Source organism: Diachasma alloeum, unplaced genomic scaffold, assembly GCF_001412515.2.
Source record: "Diachasma alloeum isolate Michigan unplaced genomic scaffold, Dall2.0 Dall_scaffold_00500, whole genome shotgun sequence".
NCBI classification, from domain to species: domain Eukaryota; kingdom Metazoa; phylum Arthropoda; class Insecta; order Hymenoptera; family Braconidae; genus Diachasma; species Diachasma alloeum.
In genome coordinates this window covers 21,177-46,588 of record NW_021680632.1, presented here as the reverse complement: position 1 = coordinate 46,588, position 25,412 = coordinate 21,177, and the positions used below count along the sequence as shown (strand labels likewise).

The 25,412-nt window shown below is 39.1% G+C and overlaps 1 protein-coding gene across 1 annotated transcript in view; it reads left to right on the top strand.

The window, feature by feature from the left end:
* The window catches only part of LOC107042672 (protein KRI1 homolog), a 132,557-nt gene that overhangs the window by 102,994 nt on the left and 4,151 nt on the right, over positions 1–25,412 (top strand). The window contains exons 3-4 of the mRNA XM_015263817.1: positions 11,101–12,264; positions 12,580–12,683. Coding sequence (XP_015119303.1) covers positions 11,101–12,264; positions 12,580–12,648 — 1,233 coding nt within the window. The 3' untranslated portion in view covers positions 12,649–12,683. The remainder of the gene's footprint in view (positions 1–11,100; positions 12,265–12,579; positions 12,684–25,412) is intronic.

The window sequence follows — 25,412 nt, the reverse complement described above, 5'->3', positions numbered from 1 at the left end:
TTTTAAACAAAATATTAGTCATTTACGTTTCCTCGGTTACACGAATTATTCCTAAAATCACAAAATAATTCATTCGATGGCAGCGAATTTGTAAAGAGCACTGAAAGTTTATTAAATCATGTAAATTCACGGTTTTTAGATACGGCGGAAATCGGGAAAATAATTGAATTCTTACTTTTCCCCCAACTTGAACACAACGTCTCGGAAATAACACGGTTTATCGTCAACAATCAATTTCCAATAAATCCTTATGAATTAGCGCATGAAACAAATAATTTCCACCGCGATAAAAATCTTCTAGTAATGAGCGCGAGTAGTAACATTTGGAAGAGGGTTGTTCAAAATAATTCTTATTGGATAATTCTTTATTAATAGTATATAAACGGATTTCTAGTTTTTTCGGCACATCGTATTTATGTGAATCGGGATTTTCTCATATGACTCACGTGAAATCTTCAGAACGGACTCTTTTGAGTGATTCAAATTTAACCGAATCTTTATTAGTAGCATTAAGTAGTTATAATCCGGACTTGAAGAAACTGACTCTATCCGTGGTTGCTCAAAATTCCCATTAATTTTTTTCGCATTAAGAAACGGAGCACAGTGAGATATTGATCATATACTTGAATTTTCAATAGCTCGGTTTAATGCAAAATATTATTTTTCATCTCAACTTTTTCCCCATTTCTCCATTGTCTTTCCCCAATCTCCTTTCCCTTCCAATGGAAGATGTCTACCACCTTCCCGTGATTTCCATTGATCAGCACGAAAAATGCTGGCCAAGAGTAGGCAAAAAAAATTATCCCATTAAATTTATCCTTGTTCAATTTAGTATGAAAATTATTAAAAGGCTTGGAAATGTAAAGATTTCATGTATATAGAAAATGTCTGTAAGTGCCTATGTCGGCTTATGTGTATGTATATATTGTTTTACGGATGTACAAGAACAATTATGAGAATATATTTTCATTTCAATCGAAATATGGATGTCTATTTTATTCTTTTTTATATTGGCATTTTTTTCTTTGCGCGTACTGAATATTTTTTTTCTTAGCGCGCCGATAGTTAAAGTCCCTCCCGCTTGGTGCGTTCCGTGTGCAGCGACATGGCACCCCCCACTCAGACCCTACGCGGACCCTCATAATTGTAGTGCAATAAAGTTTATGGCTGGTTACTCTCGACTACCTGGAGGTTGCCCATCCCTGGTGTAAATCGGGTATTTGGATCGCTAGTAAATTGTTGATGCTCATTCTGGATAGCTGAAAAGTAACTCTCATAAGTCGCTGTATAAATGATATTTTTAATATATATATATGTTTTTCAACCTAGTGGTCGATTGTGTTCAGATTCTTTGTGGCATATTTCTGACTGAAGAATTTGTTTCTCAAAATTTCGCCTTTATAGCACATTGTCGACTGTTTTTACGTAACCGACTGAGGAAGTACATCAACTCGATTTCTCGCATCTTCTTAAATCCTTATATGAGGTCTTCCATGCCAAATGAGTCAACGGCTAACCCTCATCCTCTTGAAAATTGATGGTGATTTTTTCTACGAGGGGGGGGGGCTTTTTTCAGATTTTTTTGACAGTTCATTTCGGAAATATGAGTTTTTTCACATTGTTCCGTTTTTTTACAATAACTCGAGTTCTACTCATCCGATTTCGATTTATTAGGGGGCAAAATTTTCCATTTCTCAGCACCTATAAGAATGTTTTTTTAAAAAAAATTTCCAATCTTTAGATGCTCGAAATAACGAATTTTCAAGAAAAAATGTTGAAAAACTTGAATTTTGCCAATTACGTCACGGTCGATTATTTAAATTTTTTTTTTACTAATTCTTATAATGAAAACGAAAATTTTGAGCCGTCATACATGTTGGGTTCCATCCAGGATCAATTTTTTTAACATTTTTTCTGTTTAAAATTGCAAAAATTTGGTGAAAACACCTTAAAACGACTTTAATTATGTATCAAAAAAATATGTAATATATAGATATATCTTTAAATTTACTTTACACTGTTTATAATCAAAGTCAATCAGTGACATTTTGGGGTATTTTGACCGAATTCGCGGAATTTTAAGAATAAGAAAATTAAAAATAAAATAGATCTAAGACAAAACCCAACATGTATGACGGCTCAAAATTTTTGTTTTGATTATAGGAATTATTGAAAAAAAAATTAAAATAATCAACCGTGACGTAATTAGCCAAATTCAAGTTTTTCAACTTTTTTTTTCGAAAATTCGTTTTTTCGAGTATCTAGAGATTGGAAAAATTTGGACAAAAAACATTCTTATAGGTGGTGAAAAATGGAAAATTTTGATCCCTAATAAATCGAAATCGGATGAGTAGAACTCGAGTTATTGTAAAAAAGCGAACAATTTGAAAAAAAAAATCTCCGAACTGGGCTGTCAAAAAAATCTTAAAAAATTTGAGAGATTTTTTCAAGCCCCCCAATCGTAGAAAAAATCGCTATCAATTTTCAATAGGGTGAGAGTCAATCGTTGACTCATTTGGCATGGAATACCTCATATATAAAGAAGAGCATCGAGAATTTCGAATGAGCACTCGAACAGCACTCGAATGAGAATCGATTGTAAAAAAAGTCGAACTCGAAACTCGAACATGAGAACAAGCTTCGATAAGATCATCAACAGATGGCATTGCTAGAGAAATGGGCGCGAATTTCAAAAAATAATTCTTATCGGAAATAGAATACACGTACATCATGTTATAAATAGGTAAATTGATGTATATGTTGTGTATTATAAATATGAAAGGGAGCCCCTTCATCTCAACTGAGATAGTAATGCAAGGGGGGGGAGTGTATAAATTTCAGGGCGAAAAATGTTTTCCACCTTGTGACGAAGTGGGTTCGCTTGTGTCCTCGATTGGACGTATGGGGATAAACAATAACAATTAATAATTATCGATGCTCGTATACACCGGTCGCTAGAGTAGAAGTTATGAATGAGATTACCGAATGAGTGGGTTCCGAGTGACAACGAGGAGTCCTGACTCACTTCACCATCACCGAGAAGTCATCCGGCACAGGAGGGAACTATCATCAGCCTGAGAGAAAATAGATCACGACGACCAGAAGCCGTAAAAAGGAGCAAAAACATCACAGTTACCTCTCCGCACTCGAGTCGCAAACACTTGCCATTACCGGAAGAATTCAGATCTCCTGCGAACCCAAAAGAAAATCCCACGAGGGCGCAGCACGTTCCGGAGCTCACACAAACACACACATGCAAACCGTCAATAGTATGGGTAATCGCTGAGGCCCATCTACAAGGCAACTCTCTACACCGGAAAGACGTCACAGATCACCTGATCACCGGGGATACGCACCTGAGAGAATAGACGGCACCACCGAACAGCACAGGGCCGGCGAAATATGCAAATGAGGCCGGGATTGGCCAATATTTAAGTTCAGGGCCAATGTCAAGGCCCAAGAGAAATGGAGTGAGACAGTATGAGATTAAGAGGGCAATGACGATTTCCGCCTTCATCTTCACTTCCATCTCTACTGTCAATCGCTTTGCACCGCTTTAAGTTTCTCTAATTTTCGTATCTATTGTGTGGGTCCAATTAAGAAGCTTTTCGTGCAAACTCGACAACGGAGGTGGGAACAAGGTTCTCCGGACCTTATCCGGAGATTTTTGAGGCGACTGAGGGCAATTTCGAGGCGAAATAGAGGCGGCAAATATCCAGGCGAATATTCTATTCATCGGGCGAACACGTGGCGAGGGACGGAGTCGAGGCGTAATATTGGGTCAGGACGAGTGATTAAAGCGAGTGTGCACATATAAAATATTGTTATTGGTGCGACGGTGTCATTAGCGAGTACGAGAGCATTTTGGGGCTCATTGAAACGCCTGTCAGCTTCCCTGGCAGTAGGAATCTCATTGCGAACGGAGACTATCGACTCCATCTTGATAAAACCACGTGGCCGTCGAGTCGGTGCTTACCGGAGGGAAATACAATAATTTATTGTGAGCGTTACGAGCGTCTGAGCTACAGATAATATTGCGATATTATTCATTGGAATTATTATTTTACTTTGGCTCCTTTGTATCATTGTTCTCCGAAGGCGCAACGGAGAGAGGACATATCTCGGCTAGTATCGCGGGTAAGAGGCGTTGTGGAAGCCCAGGTAGTGTCTACGGACCTGCTCACCTTACAATTATCCTTGGGGAATTAGTAAATGAACAACTGAGCCTCTTCGGTGTTTCTCCGGATAGCAATTCAACGGATATCTTTGCTTCCTAATTCTTTTGGATTGTATCGAGTAGGGTGGACCGGAGTTTCCAGCATTTTGTAATATTATTATTATTATTGAACGATAGCCTTAATTCATTTCTATTATTATTATTTTGGGTGACGACCCGCCAGTAGCAAAATCATTTGTTTTTCTGTTTATAAAATTAGTCAAGTTCCATTTTTTAGAATACAGACTGTTCAGTAATTCGATAATCTTTCTCTTTACTGAATAATATCCTCTCCTCCAAAGATATAGAGTGAATCAATTAGATCAAGCACGAGCACACCGAACAACAAATAGGTAACGGTGTACATTGTACTGCTAGTGTAGGCAATCTAGCATTTAGGTGACACTTATAATCCTCCGTCCATGAAAAAATAACCATTAGATAGATAAAAATTCCCTGAACAACATATCAAATTGTTCAATGACTGATGGATGTACTACATATTAAAAATAATTAAAAACAATTGGAATTTTCAGGCGAACGCCAAAAATCCGTGTAGATTCAATTAAATTGAACCGATCATTGAGAAAAAAATACCAGTGTGTAGGGCCGAAAATTCTCTACGAAAATGAGTTAGGAACCAATATTGCAGGTGCACTTGTTCTCCCGTAATAAATTATTTAGTATTTTTTACGTGACATCTCGTAAAACGATCAGCTGATTCAATGAGGCCCAGCCCCATATGCACGCGCACTCCCCTCAAAGTAGCGGTATGCGTAGTAGATTTGAACTGTGCATGGAATTTCGCAGAGGAGTTCGAACTTCGTGAATGTTTCAACTGAGAAGAAAGCCGGAAAAAAATACAGGAGTAAATGACACAATTAACAAGAAGAAGTGTCACAAGATTATTAGGGCTAATAACATTTTGATTGTCCAAAATAAAAATAAGAATACTTATTATATGTATATAATTAATTAAGTACATAGATGAAAGTGGGTTATCAATTCCTGCATCCATTAAATAATTATAAACCGGTTAATAACTTCATTTCATTCATAACATACATATTTGAGTCTTCTCTACATTTGCATTCGATTATATTTCGGAATTAAACAATAGAAATAAGCAATTATTGACTGAGAAAACTTTATCAAACACTTTTGGCAAAGTCTTGTCGGTCAATATTGTTAATCTTTTATTGTTAATATTGTTTCATTCCTAAATATAACAAAATATTACTACAGAGGACGCTCAAATTAATTTTATGAATAAAATGAATTCATCAACCAACTTGTAATTTTTTAATGGGTACAAAAATTGAATACTCCCTTTCGTTTATTCATTTAATTAATTTTATACGTATAAGAAGTACTGTTATTTTTATTCATGACAATTAAAATTGCCCGAACACCTATAAACGGCAGTTGACCGAGATTTCCCATATATTTTTGGGAGCAACGGGTGATCGATTAGAAAAAAATTCTGAAAATATTGTCTTTGGAAAGCAACGAAAAAATGGAAATTTTTGTTTTAATTTTTGTTTTTATACATGGAAATATTATAAAAATAATTTTCAGATTATTGAATAGAGTAGGAAACGTTTAAATTCCAAAAATGAGTATATCTATCTTCCTAATTGCCCGAAAAATTGTATAAATTGTATAAGGTAAAGTAGAATAAATTCCACAAACTGGTTGTGTCCCATTATGGAAATCATCATGAGGAGGGCGACTTAATTGCCCTTTCATTGTTATCAGTTTCTACTACAAAGCGGCGTTGGTAGTAAACTGTCTAGCCACAGTGTACTTTAGGCACCTACATTTTGGTGCTACTTGAAATGATTGAATTAATTGATTAAGACGAATAAATCGCAAAACCTTCACGTACGTCGTGGAATAATCAAGCACATGTATATTTGAATCGACTGCGCATACCGCTCTTGCCCTACAGATGCGCGCGCAGAAAGGGGCTGGATCTCGGGGAGGAATTCGGCAATAATACAAAATTAAGGTTAAAAAAACTTCTGAGAGTTGTCACGGAAAAACTATTCATCCTAGAACATCACTCGTCATATCATTTTCGTGTGAAATTGGCTTCTCTACAATGTGGTATGTGTTTTTTTTCAATCGATGGAGTTTAGCTGAAACTACGAATGTTTTTGTAATTGACCCGAACGAAAACGACTCGTTTTTAATTATTTTTAATATGTAGTACATCAATCTGTTATTGAACAATTTGATATGTTCAGGAAATTTTTATCTATCTAATAGTAATTTTTTCATAGACGGAGGATTAATTACTAGGTTTGGCAATTTTTGAGTCTAATTTGACTACACTATGCGTGCGTCTGAATGGTGAAGAGTTCTCAGGAAAATACTGTTTACGAATTATTTCCATTATCATTGGGGATCATCTCGAGTTTACTGCAGTAACCGGAATAAATATATTTTGAATATTCGAGAGATTAAAGAATTTACATCGATTGTCACTTGTCTCAACACGCACCTTTTCACATTGCCTGATATTTTAGAAATACCAGACAATGTCATAACACGCAACCTACCTATTCGCTTCAGCGAAACGATTCATCGGAGACTCTTGAGTTTGAGTTTGATAGTTTCGCGGATTAAATTAGACNAGTAACCGGAATAAATATATTTTGAATATTCGAGAGATTAAAGAATTTACATCGATTGTCACTTGTCTCAACACGCACCTTTTCACATTGCCTGATATTTTAGAAATACCAGACAATGTCATAACACGCAACCTACCTATTCGCTTCAGCGAAACGATTCATCGGAGACTCTTGAGTTTGAGTTTGATAGTTTCGCGGATTAAATTAGACTTTTAGTTGGAATCTTTTGAGAGTTCAGATTTTCAGTTCATTGTGACAACCTAATTCTTTTTTTTTTTAACCCATCGAATACTAATATGGAGGTTCCCAAGTCAAACTCCTGTGAGATTTTTTGTTGTTAACGAATTATTAATAAACAATTGGAAAGCCAACTTTTCCGATGAGAATTTTTTTTCCGTAGAACACACCTGATTTCAACGGGGGTAAATCAGGTCTAGGTCAGGTCTAGGTCAGGTAAGTCTTCAAATATTTGTCCGTATTTACAGCGATTTTATCGATAAAATTTCATGAACAAATGATTTTTAAAGTATTTTTCAATATTATTTGCTGAAAATGTTGACTGAAATTTTTTTTTGCATTTCACGTAGTTGTATGGGTTTTTCATATGATACGTGGGTGATGTATAAAAAAATCTAGTCCGTTAATTTTTTTTCAATTTGTTTAAACAAAGAACGAAAAATATCAATTTTCATTAAGAAAATTTCCTTTTCTGAATATTGCAGATATTTTAGTGAAGATAAGTCCTTATGATTTTTACCTGTAACGCGACTGTTTGTTGAATGAAAAATGATAAATAAATTCGTTGATCATTGTTTATGACTTTTTATTTAACAGACAGTTGAGTTGAGAGAAAATATGATGAGCACTAACCGTCCTTGAAATATTTTGAATCTTCAAAAAATAAAAGTTTTCCCATTAAAAATCGAATTTTTTAATCTTTAGTTTAAACAAATTATTAGAAAAAAATCAGGTTTACAGGAAGTAAATTTCTTCATGAATCACTTACGTATCATATGAATAACGTATGCAATTATGGGAAATGCGAAAAAAAGTTCCATTCAATATTGTCAGTGAACACTATAGAAAATACCTTGAAAATCATTTGTTTATGAATTTATATTGGTGGAACCGTTGCAAATACGGAAAAATATTCAAGGACTTATTCTCTTCGAAAACACGCGAATTCTATAGAAAAACTTTTTTCCGGCCGAAATAGCAGAGATGTCAATTGTTTATCAATAGTTTGTTAGTAACAAAAAATTCTCAGGGATTCGACACGGGGACCTTGATATTCGGATTCAACGGGTGAAAAAATGGAGAATCCATCGCAGGGAATAAATTATAGGAACTTGAAGGAAGTTCGCAGATTTTCTAAATAATGATAAAATTGTCGGTTACTTTCAAAAATTGAAGATGATTCAGGAACTTTCCAACGAATGCAACACAATTATGAAGTTTTTCGCAGAAATGTAAGAAAATCCGTGTTTTTCGAAAATTAGCAAAAATTTTCGTTATCTCTCAAATATTGAAAATTTTTGGAATAAACAATGGGGGAATAATTGATATGCGAGGTTCGAATTTTCGAAATCAAACTGATATGAAGGTGTCACGTGATCCCGAATACTGCATTCTGATTGGTTGAAATGAGGAAGGAGAAAACAATTTAGAACATTTAAGTTCTACGGATTTTTTTCAACAATTTTGCAAAATGTTCAAGTTAGAAAAACAAGCAGGGGTAGAAGCCTATCTGGCAGAAGTCATGTGACCGTTACTTTATGCGTCATTACTATTTTTTTCTCTCTACCAGTTACATTGGTAATAAGCTTCCGAATGGAAGCAATACCAATTTCACACGTAAAAAATCAGTCATTCAACGTAGGCAAGAGTATCAACGTAATATTTACATGAAATGTAATATTGACTAACGAACGTACTTTGAATAATGGAAATTAATATAAAATTTACAAATCTTAAAAAATTAGACCACGTCAACCTCTGTCTCTGCCACAGCTATGGCTATCGAATATTCATCAAATATTAGATTGTATGAAGTATAAAAAAACATGGATTTGTATTATATGACTTTTGAAGTCATGCAGAGATGGAAAACATAAAATAACAATGTGCGATTTTTCAGAAAAAAAGCATTTCGGATGAATTACTCTACGCCAGGATATACTGAATCGATTAACACCAAATTTTATACACGAATGTGGGCCAATCATGCAAATTAGCAGCCAGAATCTCAGGTGTTTAGTCCATGTTTAACACGTATTATAGAGCCCACATCGAATTTTAATTTAAAAAATTAGAAAAACGCTGATATCTCGAAAACTTTGTATAGGAGGGTATGCATATTTTGATTGATCTTGATAGAAGATACCATGACAAATATTTTGAAAAAAAAAGTCAGTCGGACCAGTAGTTTCGGAGATATTGCATAACAGTTGTTCCCAAAAAGTTGAATATCTCCTAAACTACTCATCCGATTCAGCACATCCATAATCCCATCCTGTAATATTATAAGAACTATAATCGTACCGAATTTTAACTTTCTATCTTGATTTTTCGGGGCGCTATCGTGCTTACAACAATTTTTTCATAAAAATGGAAAATGCCAATTATTACCAAATTGTCTACAGTTACATAGCAATATTATGATTTGATCCAATAGATATCATCACAAACAAGATTTTGACGTCAAAAAAATGGAATCAAGTCACGTCGTTTTTTAGTTATTGAGGAGCAAAGATTTTCTAGAAATTGCTGTATTTCAGAAACTACTGGACCGATTGAATTGAAACTGCGCCCAGAAATGTTCCAAAGTAGTACCAATTATGTGGCGAAATTTCAGATTTCAAGCTTCAGCTTTAGTCGTTTTTGTGCCGTGATTTATGAAAATTTTCGAAAAAATCAACACACTTTCGGACACACACATACATGGTCCTCAAATTTTGTATTTTTTCGTTTCAGACCATTCTACATCATTTCCAAGCAAAATTAGCGAATCGAAAGATCGACCGATTTCAATGCTCCCATTCGGAAGCAAAAATTACAAGAATTGCTGGATTTTATAGAAGGTTAGGAAAATTTCAGATTATTTATTGAAGGTACAAGTTCATGGAATAAAGGGAAAGGCGACGACTGAAAAATCTGGACTATAAGAAATTTTGGAATGATTGTTTTGCCCTTTGAATAGAATTCAGTTCAAAATTATATTAAAAATCTTATTCAGTGAACCTAGAAATTCCACATTAGTGAATCACTTATTGAAATATTGAAATTGAATAGTTAATGAACCGAGACGCATCATTCTCATCAATTTAACACTCAGTACAATGAGAACGACGATGAATAATTAATTTTGATACAAATGAAAAAGAAAAAAAGGAGAGCAGGCATAATGAAAGGGCATCAACGTCGCGGCTGCACTCTGATTGGTTGAAATGAGAATAAAGAAAATAATTTTTAAAAACACGAGAGAAACATCCAATGCTCTCAACAATTCTCCAAATTCTTCGTGTTACATGAAAAAAAAATCATAAGATTTTGGAATCTTATGTAACATTTGACTAAATTGCAGATGAATGATCCAAGTTTCTGATTGATGGAATCCTTGAATGGAATAGTGAAGGAGATCATGAATAAGGAGAAAATCCTCCGAATTAGTGAAAAGGCATCAGAATTTGTTGGATAATTTTCCCAGACAAATAATTGAATGCTTTTGCAGGGGAGTAAAGGGGGATGAAGGTGGAGGCAAAAAATTGAAAATTCTGGGTTATATTGAATTTCATGATGATTGCGTCAGACTCTGAAGGGAATTCCGACTTGAATTACAATTGAAATCGAGAATCTATCAGATCTTATTCAGTGAGCACAGAAATTCAAAATTAAGAAATCACTTATTGAAATATTGAAATTGAACAGGTGGTGAACTGACATGCATTGTTCTCATTAATCTTAATATTTAGAACGATGAGAACGCTGATAAATGATTAATTTTGGAGAAAAAAGGAAGGAAATAAAGAAAAAAAGAGGAAAAAGCACAATAAAGGGGCATCAACGTCGCGGCCGCGGCGGCGCTATTGTAACATAATCCCGAAAATTACTGGATTTTTTTACTATTACCTTTTTCTTATTTTTATATTATGCATTAATAAAAATCTCACATGTGGCAATATATTTCAACCATTCCCTGGTGAATCAATATGAATAACCTATTCATTAATTGTTTCCTCATTTCAGGTGCTCACAGAAGTATTCGAAAAAGACTTCTACAAGACTCTAGCATGCTTGAAAAAGAAGGATCCAAGAATCTACGACGAGAACGTGAATTTCTTCTCCATAACAGAAGACTCCCCAGGAAATGCAGAAACTCAACCCCCTCAGTCCAAGAAAAAAACGAAAAAAGAGAAACCATTCACTCTCCGAGACTATGACCGAACAATGATAATCGAAAGACTCAATCAATTCAGTGAGAGTGATTATGAAGACGACTTTCAAAATAAAAACCGTGAAACCAATATCTTAACTTACATAGAGGTGCAAAAAGGATTGAGAGAAAGCATAAATCAAGTTTTGCAAGATGGAAACGATGGCAGTGACACCGAGGAGGATCTTTTACTGCCAAAGCATAAATCTCAAGAAGAGAAATTGCAAGAGGAAGAATCTTACAAGGAATGGCTGAGAGGCCAGCACGCAGAGGTAGAAACCTCAGAGAAACAAGCTTTGAAGCCGTTGAGAGATTTCTGGACAGATCCTAATCTCGACGAGAATGAGAAATTCCTCAGAGATTACGTTCTAAACAAAAAATTTCTTGAGAGAGACATAAAAAATCCTAAATATCGCGAGGATATCATCCATGGCAGTAATGAAAATCTGTCAGAAGATGAAAAGGATATCGAGCAACAAGAGGTGTTTGAGCACAAATTCAACTTCAGGTTTGAAGAACCTGATACCGATTTCCTAAAGCGGTATCCTCGAACGCTGGAGAATTCATTACGAAAGAAGGACACGAGGAGATCAGCGAAGAGAGTAGCGTTAAAGAAGAGAAAAGAGGAGGAGAAAGCAAGGAAACGAGAAGAATTAAAGCGTCTGAAGGCCATGAAACGAAAGGAAATCGCGGAGAAAATTGCACAGTTAGAAGAGATCACTGGAAACAATGACCTACAGTTTGATTCATTTGATTTGGAGGGAGACTTTGATCCTGCTGACCACGATAGGAAGATGGTGGAGTTGTTTGATGAGGAGTATTACAATGAAGGGGAGGAACACGTAAAGCCAGTGTTTCCGGATATGGATGAGGAGCTTGGGGTAGATATTACGTGGGATGATTATGATCCCAATAGTGAGGAGATTGAACTCTCAGAAAGGCACGCAGGTTCCCATGCTAGAGATGCCGATTTTAATGTACGTATCGATTTGTGTCAGGATTTGGAAAATATCCTTGGCATTCTTGGGCAGTAGTGAATGAAAATGAGTTTGAAGTGAAATTTGAAATTATTCTATGAATGTTTTCAAAATCGAAAAATTTATCAAGTTCCACTAATTGCTTCTGAAGGGGGGGGGGGGAAATGAGTTCATATATTTTTAATATTACTTATAAAATAACCCAAAAAAAAACACCACCATCCCGCCCCCTAGCCAAGTCACACTAGCGTGACACCCTGTCAATATGGCGAGGGTAATTATCAAAAATAAAAACACTAATTCCAATTTTTACAGACACTGCACACTCCCGAGACCCAATTACCGGTGCGTGAACTATTTTTTACCATTTTCTGCGAGTTCTAAAGCAATTAGACGCCGCTAATTCCCATTATGGACTAGTAAGTAAATGAGGCGATCAGCCAAAGAGGATAGACCTGAGTAGAGGCCCGGATCGGGGGGTTTGACTGACTCCAAAAATGTTAGTTGGTACCCCACGGGAAAGGCGGCGTCCCGGTCGAATTGTCGGTAAATGTGAGTCGGGTGCGTGAGTAACTCGGCAGTAGCAGTCCCGCTGTGACAGGGACAGGTTCGGAGGGGGACTTTTGTCCTCCTTGTACTCAATGTTTACTTTATGTTTTTCAGTTGATTTATTCGCCGACTAATTAATATTAAGGGATGAAACAAAGACTGTTCAATGGAGAATTAAATTGCCCATCCATCAACCCCCGTTTCATCACTTAATCTCTGCAATAAAAAAATTAATATTGCGACGAAAGTCACGGCGCTATAAGAAACCCAATGTTTTCTCGGCGCAGAGTGACTCCCCAATAATTCGCCCGCTAATTAAAAAATCGTCTCTCCCCTCCTAATTAACAATAAGGAATGAAACCAATGCTGTTCGATGGAGAATTAAATTCCCCATCCTTCAACCCCCGTTTCATTCCTTAATCTCTGTAATAAAAAAATGAAAACTGCGACGAAAGTCGTGGCGCTATGAAAAACTCAATGGTTTCTCGGCGCAGAGCGCTTCCCCATTAATTTGTGATATACGGACGGGAATCCGTATCACTTGAGTTTTAGGAATGTAAGAAAATTCTACGACTTACTTCCTTGCGTAGCCTTACCTTCCAAATTTATTGGATCCTAGCCTTGAAGATAAACATCTCCTACGATAGTTAATCGGCTCAAACAATTTAGGAAACGATGATGAGTTTTAAAATAATAATTACAGGTTGATCGAATTACTTCAAAGAAAAACTCCACAACATTTATTCAAATTTTGAAGAGTTTAACAAAACGTTCCGTCCGACAGAGAGTTCTTACTATTTTATTTTGGAAAATACTTAATTAGAGAAGCTAATTTATTTAAAATGAAGAAGAGAGAGAGATTCGCTGGTAATCGGTCTATACTATGAGAACTAGATGATTTCAACGCGAATTTTTGATTCTATATATATTAATTAATTGTTATTTTTATTTTGTGCTCACCCTTACAATTCCTCTCAAATTCGGCGGATTACAACGGTAAATTTTAGAAGTAGGGGTATCAATTTCGAGTTTGATCCGTAATTCCAATTCAGCCAATAGTTCGAATACATCCAATCGTACAAAAAAAAATAACAAAATTGTTGTTCACTTGATTTCACCCAAAAGTCACTTTAACGAGTCTATAAGTTCTATTCACTAAGAAGATATTTTAAGAAGTTTATTATGTCAAAATTTTAGTTCACTGATTTTTAACTGAGTCTTAGCTCACAACACTTTACGCGAACCACGAAGATGTGCGTGTTTGTTCACATTTACTGCATTGACCTTTAATAGCTTCGCAAAATTACTGCTCGGTTTACCGGTCCAAAAGCCTTCGTTTGATTGAAAATATAGAATACTGGTGGGATGGAGTACGGATTTGGCAAATTTTTAATGAAGCTATTGGGACAATTACAGGAGTCGAGCGGGGAATGCTCGCAATGGCTCCTCAGGCGTGACTGCTTTTTAAAAACTTGCATTTTGGTGGCGTTAGAGTGTCCAGAAAGTGCTAAGACAGCATCCTCTGGGCATACGTGCCTGTTCGTGTAATTTTTAAGTGTATGGGTTTCTCGAGGACTTTGCAGGGTTTGCAGGTGGCATCCGGCGAGGAACGAAATGAAAAGTACTTCAGAGAGCCGTGAATACGAATAAAATATTCATAAAAATTTTATATGTAACATCCCTCCCGTGCAGATTGTCAAAAACCTTTAGGCAAGCTTCACGAGTTCTCACGGCTCGCTCAAATGTTAAGATAGCTTCAATCTTTCTCTCTTCCTTTGACTTATTACTAGATTGATTGAAGAATTTTCCCATATGCGTGACCCCATGAATTATTACTACTCAGCGATAAAAATATATAATTTTAGTTAGAATCATGGCTCTGTATTTTCATACTACAAGGGTAATAGATTTAGAGCGCTGGACTGCTGACAGGGGCTGTTGGGGTGTTTGTCCATCTTGAAGTCGATCTTCGACGTGGTTGGTTGGGTGTATGACCATTGCACACAATCGATCTTCGTGACGTGAGGGTCCGGAGATTTCAGCTTCAGAGAGGATTCTCAGAGGGATCACTTCGCGTGGATAAGTCGATAGAATAGGCAAGGAACTCGATCGCTGTCTGTTTACTCGGAATGTTGGAGTATCTTCGGGTTGAGTTGTCAGTTTACCATTCTTCCAGGAACACAGAAGAGTCAAAAGTAGGCTTCTCCAGCGGAATACAGTGAATAGAGTGCCCGCTAGGGTCAGTAGACTCAATCCGCCTACCGACCCGAAAGTCAACAATTTGTGATGATATTCTTCTTGGCGTTCCTTTCCAATTTCCTCCAGTCTGCGTCGAGCTTCATCTAGGCGTATTTCGCTTGCTAGGTGGTCCTGAAGGTTGGGCAGTGAATCAATATGAATAGATGTAAGTGAGTTGGCCCTTTTGGGTGCACTGGCTAGTTCTGGAGCAAAGTCGGTGATGGATAAATTCACGGGAGGTAGGTGAATTTCAAGCTCTGTTGTTTGGAGAATACCTATGTGTGATATTAGATCTCTTGAGGTCCTGAGGTCACAGTCCTTGCTCAACGTGATAATACCGGTACCGGAGATGTTGACTATGTCTACAAGCTTCTGGTTGCAGATGATGTCTCCTTGTTCAGGCTCGATAGTGGTGAAGAGCCACTGTGTGCTCGTACTCAAATTAGTCCATTCAGTATTTCGTGACTTGGTGATCTTTATATCGCAAGTGCGTAGAACGTCTGCCGATGGTTTCAACAGGAGCATAATTTCGCAGATCGGTAGTTGTATGGAGTTACTGATGGGAAACCGTGGAAGGCAGGCAATTCGAGTTCCTAATGTAGAACATTCCTCTAAATCCTCCGGTTGTAGCAATCCATATTTCCTACGATCTTCCGAGACGAACATGTACGGCTTCTCGGGTGTAACATGAGCTGAGATGGTCCGGTTACCAATGAGCTGAGGTCGACGACAAGAGCGTAAGCGATAGAGATTGTAAACTTGTCGATCCAACAAGGGCAAACTAATAATGGCTAGGAGTTTCTCTTTTGCATATGCCATGTTGATGGTACTTACTCTGGACAAGGCCGGGAAATCTGTCGCTCCAGAAGGGACCGGGAACTCCAGTTCAGGATGTATGGACTTGATATTTTCGGTAATATCGTGAAGTTGTGGAGGTGTCAAGAGCGTGTGTGACAAACGGCCATGTTTGGCAGCATCTACAGCACCTACGATATCTGCTGTCGCATCTAACACTCGTCGTAAAGAAGACTCAGCCTCAACTCCAGCCTGGGTCAAATGGACAATGTATTCGAGTTTCTTCACTGCATGATCTTCTCGGTTGAATTGAGTTTGTAATTCTTCTGCGACGGATTTCAGGGTCAAAATGTTATTATTCGTATGATTCAAGTACGTATTAATATTCTCTATCTTTGACCTCAATATATGACTGGAGTTATTCACGATGGAAGTAATCTCGCCTTGAGATTGGTACAGCCGGTCAAGTTCCTTGGTAATGTGTTGGTAGTCGTTGTAGTCCATTAATCCGAAGAGACTACGGTGGAGGCTACCCAAAAAGGCAAACGGTGGCACACGAGGGCCGCGCATGTTTATTGGTTTTGTTGCAGGAGAGAGGAAAAGATCTTCAAGATGGCTATTCAGCTGGATGATCTCCGTTCGCATCGATGTGATTGAATTCAACCTTAACAACCGGTTGCACTCCTCTTGGTTGAGTATTTTCACACATTTGTCGATAAGCGATGTAAGGTATGGACTCATCACTCGATCGATTTGACGGTGTAGCTTAACCAAGTCTATACTGGTAATTATCCGCCACTCTTTACGTACTATTTGAAGGTCTTGTATAGGTTCGTAGTAAATACCAGGGTTATACTTCAGGTAGCGAACTGTATAGGACCTTTGATCTTCGGGTGGTGTATCTTCAGAGTGTTGTATATGCCACCCATGCGTAGGTTGAAACAGCCTCAGCGCTCCCAGTACATATATGAGTGGACCAGTCACCATGATTCGGTTCAACGTTCATCCCCTTACAATATAGGATACATTTATCAATAATATAGGGAGTGAGCACGTTGAAATGGAAATTTGTCCTGACAGTTTAAAAAACACGTTAGATTTATTTTATTGATTTCTTTATTTATTCATTTTTTTTTCGTTATTTGAGGAAGAGAATTCATAAACTGCCGGCACAGGATTTCATTCATCTATTGAGGTACTAGCCTGACATCATTAGGGTGTCTCATGAATCGTTCGCCGTCAGCATCTTCTATTATAAGATTGCCATTTTCTGTAATTTCGACAATTTCGTAATCAGTTCGGTAATGACCATCGAGCTTACTCTTACGAGGTCTCAACAGTATATGAACGCATTGACCCACCTTGAAATCGACTGGATTTGCATCGCGATCGTAAAGTACCTTTGAACGGCGCTTCGCGCTGTTAAGATTTTCGGCGGCTACAATCTGAATTTTATCTAATTCCGATACTAGATCAATTACGTAGTCGCTGTACGCTTCAATAGTTTTCTCATCCGGGAATTCAGACGGCAATCGAGCTTTTCGACCAAAAACTAGTTCAAAAGGAGAGAAATTTGTAGCTAAGTGTACCGACGTATTATAAGAGAACATGGCAAATGGGAGGATCAAGTCCCAGTCTTCCATGTTTTCCAATACGGTTCTTAAATATTCAACTAAAACGTGGTGACTTCGTTCAAGGGCCCCATTGGTCTGAGGCCTATAACCCGAGGTGGTCACATGTTTCACGTTGAATATTTCTGACACTTGTGCAAATATCTTGCTAGTGAAGCTAGTTCCCCTATCTGACAATAGTGTTTTGGGTGAACCGTGCACTGCATAAAGACTGCAGGCCATAGCTTCTGCAATGGTATCGGTACGCAAGTCTGGGAGAGCTGTCGCTAGGCAATATTTAGTCAGGTTATCCTGGATGGTGAGGATATGCTGATTGCCACGGGGCGTACGCAAGAGGGGACCCACGGTGTCTATAGAGACTCTTTCGAAAGCTTCTAGAGGTATGTTCGTAATTACCATAGGCTGGCGGGTTTTTATTCGCGTGAGTTTCTGTTCCCGACACGTTTGACAGCGACGGATGTACTCTGTAACCTCTTGTGCTATGCCTGGCCAATAAAACCTTTCTCGGATCCTACGACAGGTCTTAACAACTCCTTATCCAATCTAACTATTAGTCCAACTATTACTCCAATTAAACTATTGTGAGCTTCACGGATAATTTGTGAACGAATTTCCTCTTTTGGATTTTCGATTTTTCCATGACACAAGTAAATTTTGACTGGATACGATTCAAAAACTTCCTCAAGTAACGGACGAATATCTAATTTATTTGTTTCGTCGCCGCTAGTCGATACTCGGAAAGATGTTATCCGATAGTACTGTATCGCATCACGCAGGTGTGATAAACCTAACAAGACGTCATGAATATAAGGTCTTTGAGTGTGGGCATTTTTTATAATTATTACCGTCAAAGTTTTGTATTTACCAACCGGGGTAACTAGGACATCGCCGATCACTGGTTTATAACGCCTTAGTTCTTGTACATCGACCAGATGAACGGATTGAAGGAGTTTTCCGACAGGACTATTTATTTCGCAGTTCGTCACGAGAAAATGTACGAGATGACCGCATCGGAATGTGAGACCATCGTCCGTCTCTACCATACCCGGTTGCATTACAGTAGTGGGTATGGGGGTCGGGTTTTCGTCCCCCCCGGTTACGTCATCATTATCTTCACATAGAAATTCCGAGTCACTTGCGGTAGGTTGTAGACAAATCCCTCCCCTACTCCCTCGCGGGGGAGCCGCGCTGGTATTTGGCATAGAGGTTAATTTCTCGCTACGCTCAGAGTACGTAGAAATTGGTGGTAAGGAAAATCGAAGTTTCTTAACGGAATTCTTGGTTTTGGGGTTTGATGCGACTTCGACGAACGGACTGGATTTGGCCATAGGTAATTCCCCTAGTTTGGGAGTTGGGAGGAAGGACACTCGCTTAGGGTTACGTAAAATAGAATGTGCAGGTGGGATGTCCATTCTAGTCTTGCCGGGGGTATTAGGCTCTTGTAGAGGGCCAGATTGGGTTACTGGAGATGATTCCGATTCCTCTGACGAGTTCAGTATCTCGAGCGAGGAATCAGGTGTCTGTCCAAGATACTTATTCAGACTCGATTCTAAATTCTCCATACTTGCAAGTAATTTCGCGATGTTTTTGGCTCTGAGTTTAGTTCTCGTTCGAATTGTAGGATCATCTTCTTCAACATTTTTCTCTGATTCTTCTTCTTCGTCATCCTCTTCTTCTTCGTCTTCATCTTCTTCATTGGATTCAATTGCACATGGGTCGAATCCCCTTTCTTGATGTTTTCTATCAAGCGCCTCGAAGGATTTCTGAAGACTCTGTAGAAAAGCGGGAGTTCGTTCGAGAGTTTTCCCTTCCAGCTCTGCTAATAATTTAGGGGGCGACTGAGTTTCGGCTCCTCCATTGGGTTGCAGCGGCTGTTCCTCTACTTCGGATTCTGCTGAGTCGGACTCGTTTCTGGGGTCTTTGGTCACCTCTACTATAGCATCGTTGGGCAACGGTGGCAGATCGAAAATATCATCGTCATCCGAGTCTTCGTCAAACTGAGGTGGAGGAGGAGAGGCCAGCCTCATCGGAGGAGAGTGAAGGTCACCTTCAACATTCTGATTTGAGGTTGTTAGTTGATCATTGGCCTCGTGTATGGTGCTAGTCTCAGGTTCAGTGTAGGTTACCCTCGGAGCCACAGAGATGGTTTTTGCTCGAATACGAGGCCTTAAACGTGAAGACACTGGACCCCCTGGTGAGGGCGCAGCTGGACACCTCTCTACAGTGTCTTTTGATGCTGGATTTTTCACTGACGTCGATTTCTTCGTGGCTTGTGATGTTCCCGGGGTTATCGCAGACGTCAGAGGCTTAGCTGAAGCGTCCTTTCGTGGTCTACCTCTTCCTCGCATCACCTGTGAGCTTTTTGTTGCAGGTGCGGTCCCCGATACTGATGTCGCTCTAGGTCTCAAGGGCAGTGCTGCTTTTCTTCCAGACATGGTGTAACTGGGCATGGTGCAAAACTCAGCCACTTCCTCGTCGGTGTCTGGCATGTCGACTGGGTTGTAAGCCAAGACCTTTGCCACTTGTTTAGTTTTGGCCGTGCGATGATGGACCATGAAATCAAATCCCATAATTTTAGTCTTGAGATGAGCTTTTCGTGTCGTGTACTCTGAAGTATCTTGTAACCAGACAACTGCAGAGCTTTTCAGAATACAGCTCGAAAGTTCTTCCATACAGATATGAATTGAAGTGATTCAAGGCGAATACGACCGCAAGACACTCGCGTTCTTCATCGGTACATCTTGTCTCGGGTCCAGCCAAAGCTCTCGAACCATAGGCGATGAGTCCTTCTATCCCTTCGTCATCCAATTGCGTCAGTACAGCGCCTACTCCACATGGTGAAGAATTCACAGTGACCATGAATGGTTTTTCAAAATCAGGGTGTAGTAGGAATGGCTCATTACACATGAAGACTTTCAATTCATTGAATGCATGCTCTTGTCGAATTCCCCAGTTCCACTCCGAGTTTTTCTTCAAAAGGTCTTGCAAAGGCTTAGCTCTAGGTGCGAACCACTCCTTAAATCGGTGGAAATAATTGCACATGCCCATAAAGCTCCCCAACTCCGATTTATTCGTCGGGGCATTGAAGGCAATTATTGCTTGTACCTTACAAGGCGTATTCCTTGTTCATTGATGATAAATCCCAGATAAGTTACCTTCGATTGAAACATGTGGCACTTATCTATCTGCAAGGTAGCTCCGGATTTCTCCAGTCTTTCGAATAAGGCCCGCAGGAGCTTCTGGTGTTTAGCCTTTGTTTTCGAATGGATGATGATGTCATCCAAGTAGACCTCAATGCCCTTTCCGATGAGTCCCTTCAGCATGGTATCCATGGTTCTTTGAAAAATAGCTGGCGCATTTTTCATCCCAAAAGGCATCAACAGGTATTCAAAGTGGGCTTGGGGTGTGGAGAAAGCAGTTTTTTCTCGATCTTTGGCGCTCATTCGAATCTAATGGAAGCCACTCGCAAGGTCCAGAGTGGTAAAGACTTTTGAACGCTTGAATTTATCCAAAATTTGTCGAATTCGGGGTAGAGGGTACCGATCAGAAATCGTCTTTTTATTCAGCATCCGAAAATCTACGACCATTCTGTGTCGTTTCTTTCCATTGGTGCCTGGTTTCTTGGGGACCAACATAACCGGTGAATTATACGGTGATTTTGAAGGTCCAATTTTTCGTTGAGCTAACAGTTCATTGACCTGTTTAGCTACTTCATCCTTGAGATTCTCCGGGATCGCATACTGCTTGATGTACACAGGTTCTGAATCTTTGGTCCTGATGGTACACGTCACATCCTTCATCTCACCACTATGTTCTCCTGGGAGTGTGAAAAGATGGAGAAAATCCCTTACACTGTCAGAAATGTAGGCTGCAGTTTCTGCGCCAGTTTTCTTAGGAATAAGGAGGTCATTGATGTATTGCTCTCGTGTCTTTTTCGTATCTTCGAGAGTTTCTGTCAGATCGTATTCCAAGTCTGGTTCTCCGAACGGATCCGAATGCAGCGGGAGGCCTTCCAACTCCGAAATACTCATCACTACTGCCAGCGGGTGAAGTTCTTGAGGTGGAATTCGCAGGAGCACCCTCTCGTTGTTTTCGTTGACCACAGTGGTCCAAAAGATGTTCTTCTTAGACCAGGAAGATTCGGGGTCCACCTCCGTTTCCCTCAGAACGATCCCCTCCGCGATTTGTGTTTTAGGAAAATAACTGCGTCGAGTTATTGGGGTTTTTGATTCTACGGGAATTTTCAATTCTGAATGGGGAGGTATATTAATGGGTTTGTATGGATCCAATTCACGGTGGAATAAAATGGGATTTTGAGGAGCGGAGCTGAGGATAATCGATTGATAGTGGAAGGATATTTCGGCTTTAGTCGGGGCAAAATAATCATTCCCTATTATTCCATCATAAGCTCCCGGTGACCATGAATCTACAATATTAAATTCAGTAGAGACGCCATTGACATCGATGATAACAGTTCCAAGTACGGGTACGTCCCCCCCACCTACGCCGCACAAGTTTCGAGTTTCGCAGGGGGTCAGTTCCGCGATCATTGCCTCCAGAAAAAGGATGTTCAGAGCCGAGCCAGTATCTAATAAGAATAATCCGGAATTATCCTTCAAAATTTCTGACTCTAAGCGTATCATAGGGCCTTCATCCGAACTACAAGTGGTGGGACATTTAGGGGGTTTTAGATAAGGCGGTAGACTCATACGGAAAGGTATGGCAGATTTCACGAAATCGTTTATCGCCACAGTTGATAATTCGAATGATACTGAACACTCAAATGAGGCTAAGAAATCTCGTCCTATCAATCCATCATACCCTCCCGTAGGGTTCAGGACTACATGAAATTTATGTTTCAGATGTTTAATGGGCAACTCTATTGTTCCATACGTTTCAACTATACGGAGCCCTGCACCGATGATGTACAATTTTTCAGTCGGATCTACTCTAGCGTCAGAGTGTAAGGCCCGTATCCAAATTCAGCTGGCCTCCCCCCCCCTGTATCTACTAAAAAGTCGGCCTGTCCGCGCCGGAGGACTCGATTTTTGATGGTAACGATCGGGCAAGTCCTCTTTACGTGTTTCTCCACAATTTCACCCTCCGAAGGATCTCTGACACTGACACGGTGTGGTGTTCCTTGGCCTCGCTCGTTCTCACCGTTGAAAGACGAGCGCCTTCCCCGTTTAAAGAGCTGCTTAGATTACTAGTTTTTCTATCGGCAGTCGCGTCGCGCGACGAGCTTCGTCGCTCGTGGTACGAGTTGCTGCGGCTACCGTCGGCACGCTCGTTGGATTTCTCTCGACTCTCGAAGTCTCCAGGGCACGGAGAGAACCTACCCGTTGGCACGCTTTGAGATCGATTATTGGGGCAATTTGGACAGTCACAACGATGATTCCATCCCTCTTTTCCTACCTGAGACGAGATTCCTGCAATATAGTTCTCACGAGAGCTATCTCGATCTGAACGATAGTTTCTGTCCCTAGACAATTCACGTGAAGGCCTACCACTGGGCCCATCAAAAAAATACTTTTCTCGTTCCCGTCGCTCATCGTCAAAACGAACTGAGCGATCAGCTGGGGATCGACTTTAGTTATCGTTATAGGTTGTTTCGCGGAAACGTGACTCATTGCGTCGATCGTCATTACGAACTTGATTTGTATAAATTTTAATAGGCGTTGCAAATTCTCGGTCCTCCTCTATCAGAGGTCTCAATGTCTCTAAGGCTGCTTGGAGCGAAGTGATTTTAAGTCTTTTTAATTCAGCTTTGTAATCGGAAGGTATCACTTTCATGAATTTTCGAAGGGCTTTATCTTCGATTAATTTCGTAAGGACCTCGTGATGCTCAGGGTGGAGAAGTTGCAATGCCGTCGCGGCATTCCGAACGATTTTATTGAGACGGAGGTTGAAATCATCTACTTCCTCATACTTGTCCGGATACATATCTGCTATTTTATCCTCAAAATAGGCTTGACTATACCGCTTCCTGTACTTTTGACCAAGCAAATTTAAAATGTCATCAGTGGAATGTACTGTGAGGCCCTCTAAATGAGCTCGAGCTGGCAAATGTAATCTGTCAAGCACAGCAGCGATAAGGTCAGCATTCTGAGGTGGGACTTTGTGGTAACACTGTTTAATAGCGGATTCAAAATCAAAGAAGTCTACAGAGGAATCTGGGTGGCCACTAAAATTTGGGATTGTATTGAACGTATCCCTAGCACGTAAATATTCTACAAAATCCGCACCGGCGGCCGTGGTATTTTTTCCCAGCGTTACTCTAGTGTTATTCATCTGAGCTCTTCGTGCAGCTACGTCTGCGGGCTCTTGATCGTTCTGACCGTTTTCAGGCATTCTTAATTTTAATCGGTAGTTCATATAATTTTATACATTTCTAAATAGCAATTTAACTTTAATTTTTCGTGAAATTAATCATAGTCGATTAACTATTGTAGTGAGGATAGGCATCCCACTTCTGACACCAAAACTGTGATATACGGACGGGAGTCCGTATTACTTGAGTTTTAGGAATGTAAGAAAATTCTACGACTTACTTCCTTGCGTAGCCTTACCTTCCAAATTTATTGGATCCTAGCCTTGAAGATAAACATCTCCTACGATAGTTAATCGGCTCAAACAATTTAGGAAACGATGATGAGTTTTAAAATAATAATTACAGGTTGATCGAATTACTTCAAAGAAAAACTCCACAACATTTATTCAAATTTTGAAGAGTTTCACAAAACGTTCCGTCCGACAGAGAGTTCTTACTATTTTATTTTGGAAAATACTTAATTAGAGAAGCTAATTTATTTAAAATGAAGAAGAGAGAGAGATTCGCTGGTAATCGGTCTATACTATGAGAACTAGACGATTTCAACGCGAATTTTTGATTCTATATATATTAATGAATTGTTATTTTAATTTTGTGCTCACCCTTACAATTCCTCTCAAATTCGGCGGATTACAACGGTAAATTTTAGAAGTAGGGGTATCAATTTCGAGTTTGATCCGTAATTCCAATTCAGCCAATAGTTCGAATACATCCAATCGTACAAAAAAAAATAACAAAATTGTTGTTCACTTGATTTCACCCAAAAGTCACTTTAACGAGTCTATAAGTTCTATTCACTAAGAAGATATTTTAAGAAGTTTATTATGTCAAAATTTTAGTTCACTGATTTTTAACTGAGTCTTAGCTCACAACACTTTACGCGAACCACGAAGATGTGCGTGTTTGTTCACATTTACTGCATTGACCTTTAATAGCTTCGCAAAATTACTGCTCGGTTCACCGGTCCAAAAGCCTTCGTTTGATTGAAAATATAGAATACTGGTGGGATGGAGTACGGAGTTGGCAAATTTTTAATGAAGCTATTGGGACAATTACAGGAGTCGAGCGGGGAATGCTCGCAATGGCTCCTCAGGCGTGACTGCTTTTTAAAAACTTGCATTTTGGTGGCGTTAGAGTGTCCAGAAAGTGCTAAGACAGCATCCTCTGGGCACACGTACCTGTTCGGGTAATTTTTAAGTGTATGGGTTTCTCGAGGAATTTGCAGGGTTTGCAGGTGGCATCCGGCGAGGAACAAAATGAAAAGTACTTCAGAGAGCCGTGAATACGAATAAAATATTCATAAAAATTTTATATGTAACAAATTCGCCCGCTAATTAAAAAATCGTCTCTCCCCTCCTAATTAACATTAAGGAATGAAACCAATGCTGTTCGATGGAGAATTAAATTCCCCATCCTTCAACCCCCGTTTCATTCCTTAATCTCTGTAATCAAAAATCGTATCTCTGCTCCTAATTGACATTAAGGAATGAAGCGGGGGTTGAAGGATGGGGAATTTAATTCTCCATCGGACAGCATTGGTTTCATTCCTTAATGTTAATTAGGAGGCAGAGACTGATTTTTTAATTAGCGGGCGAGTTGTCGGG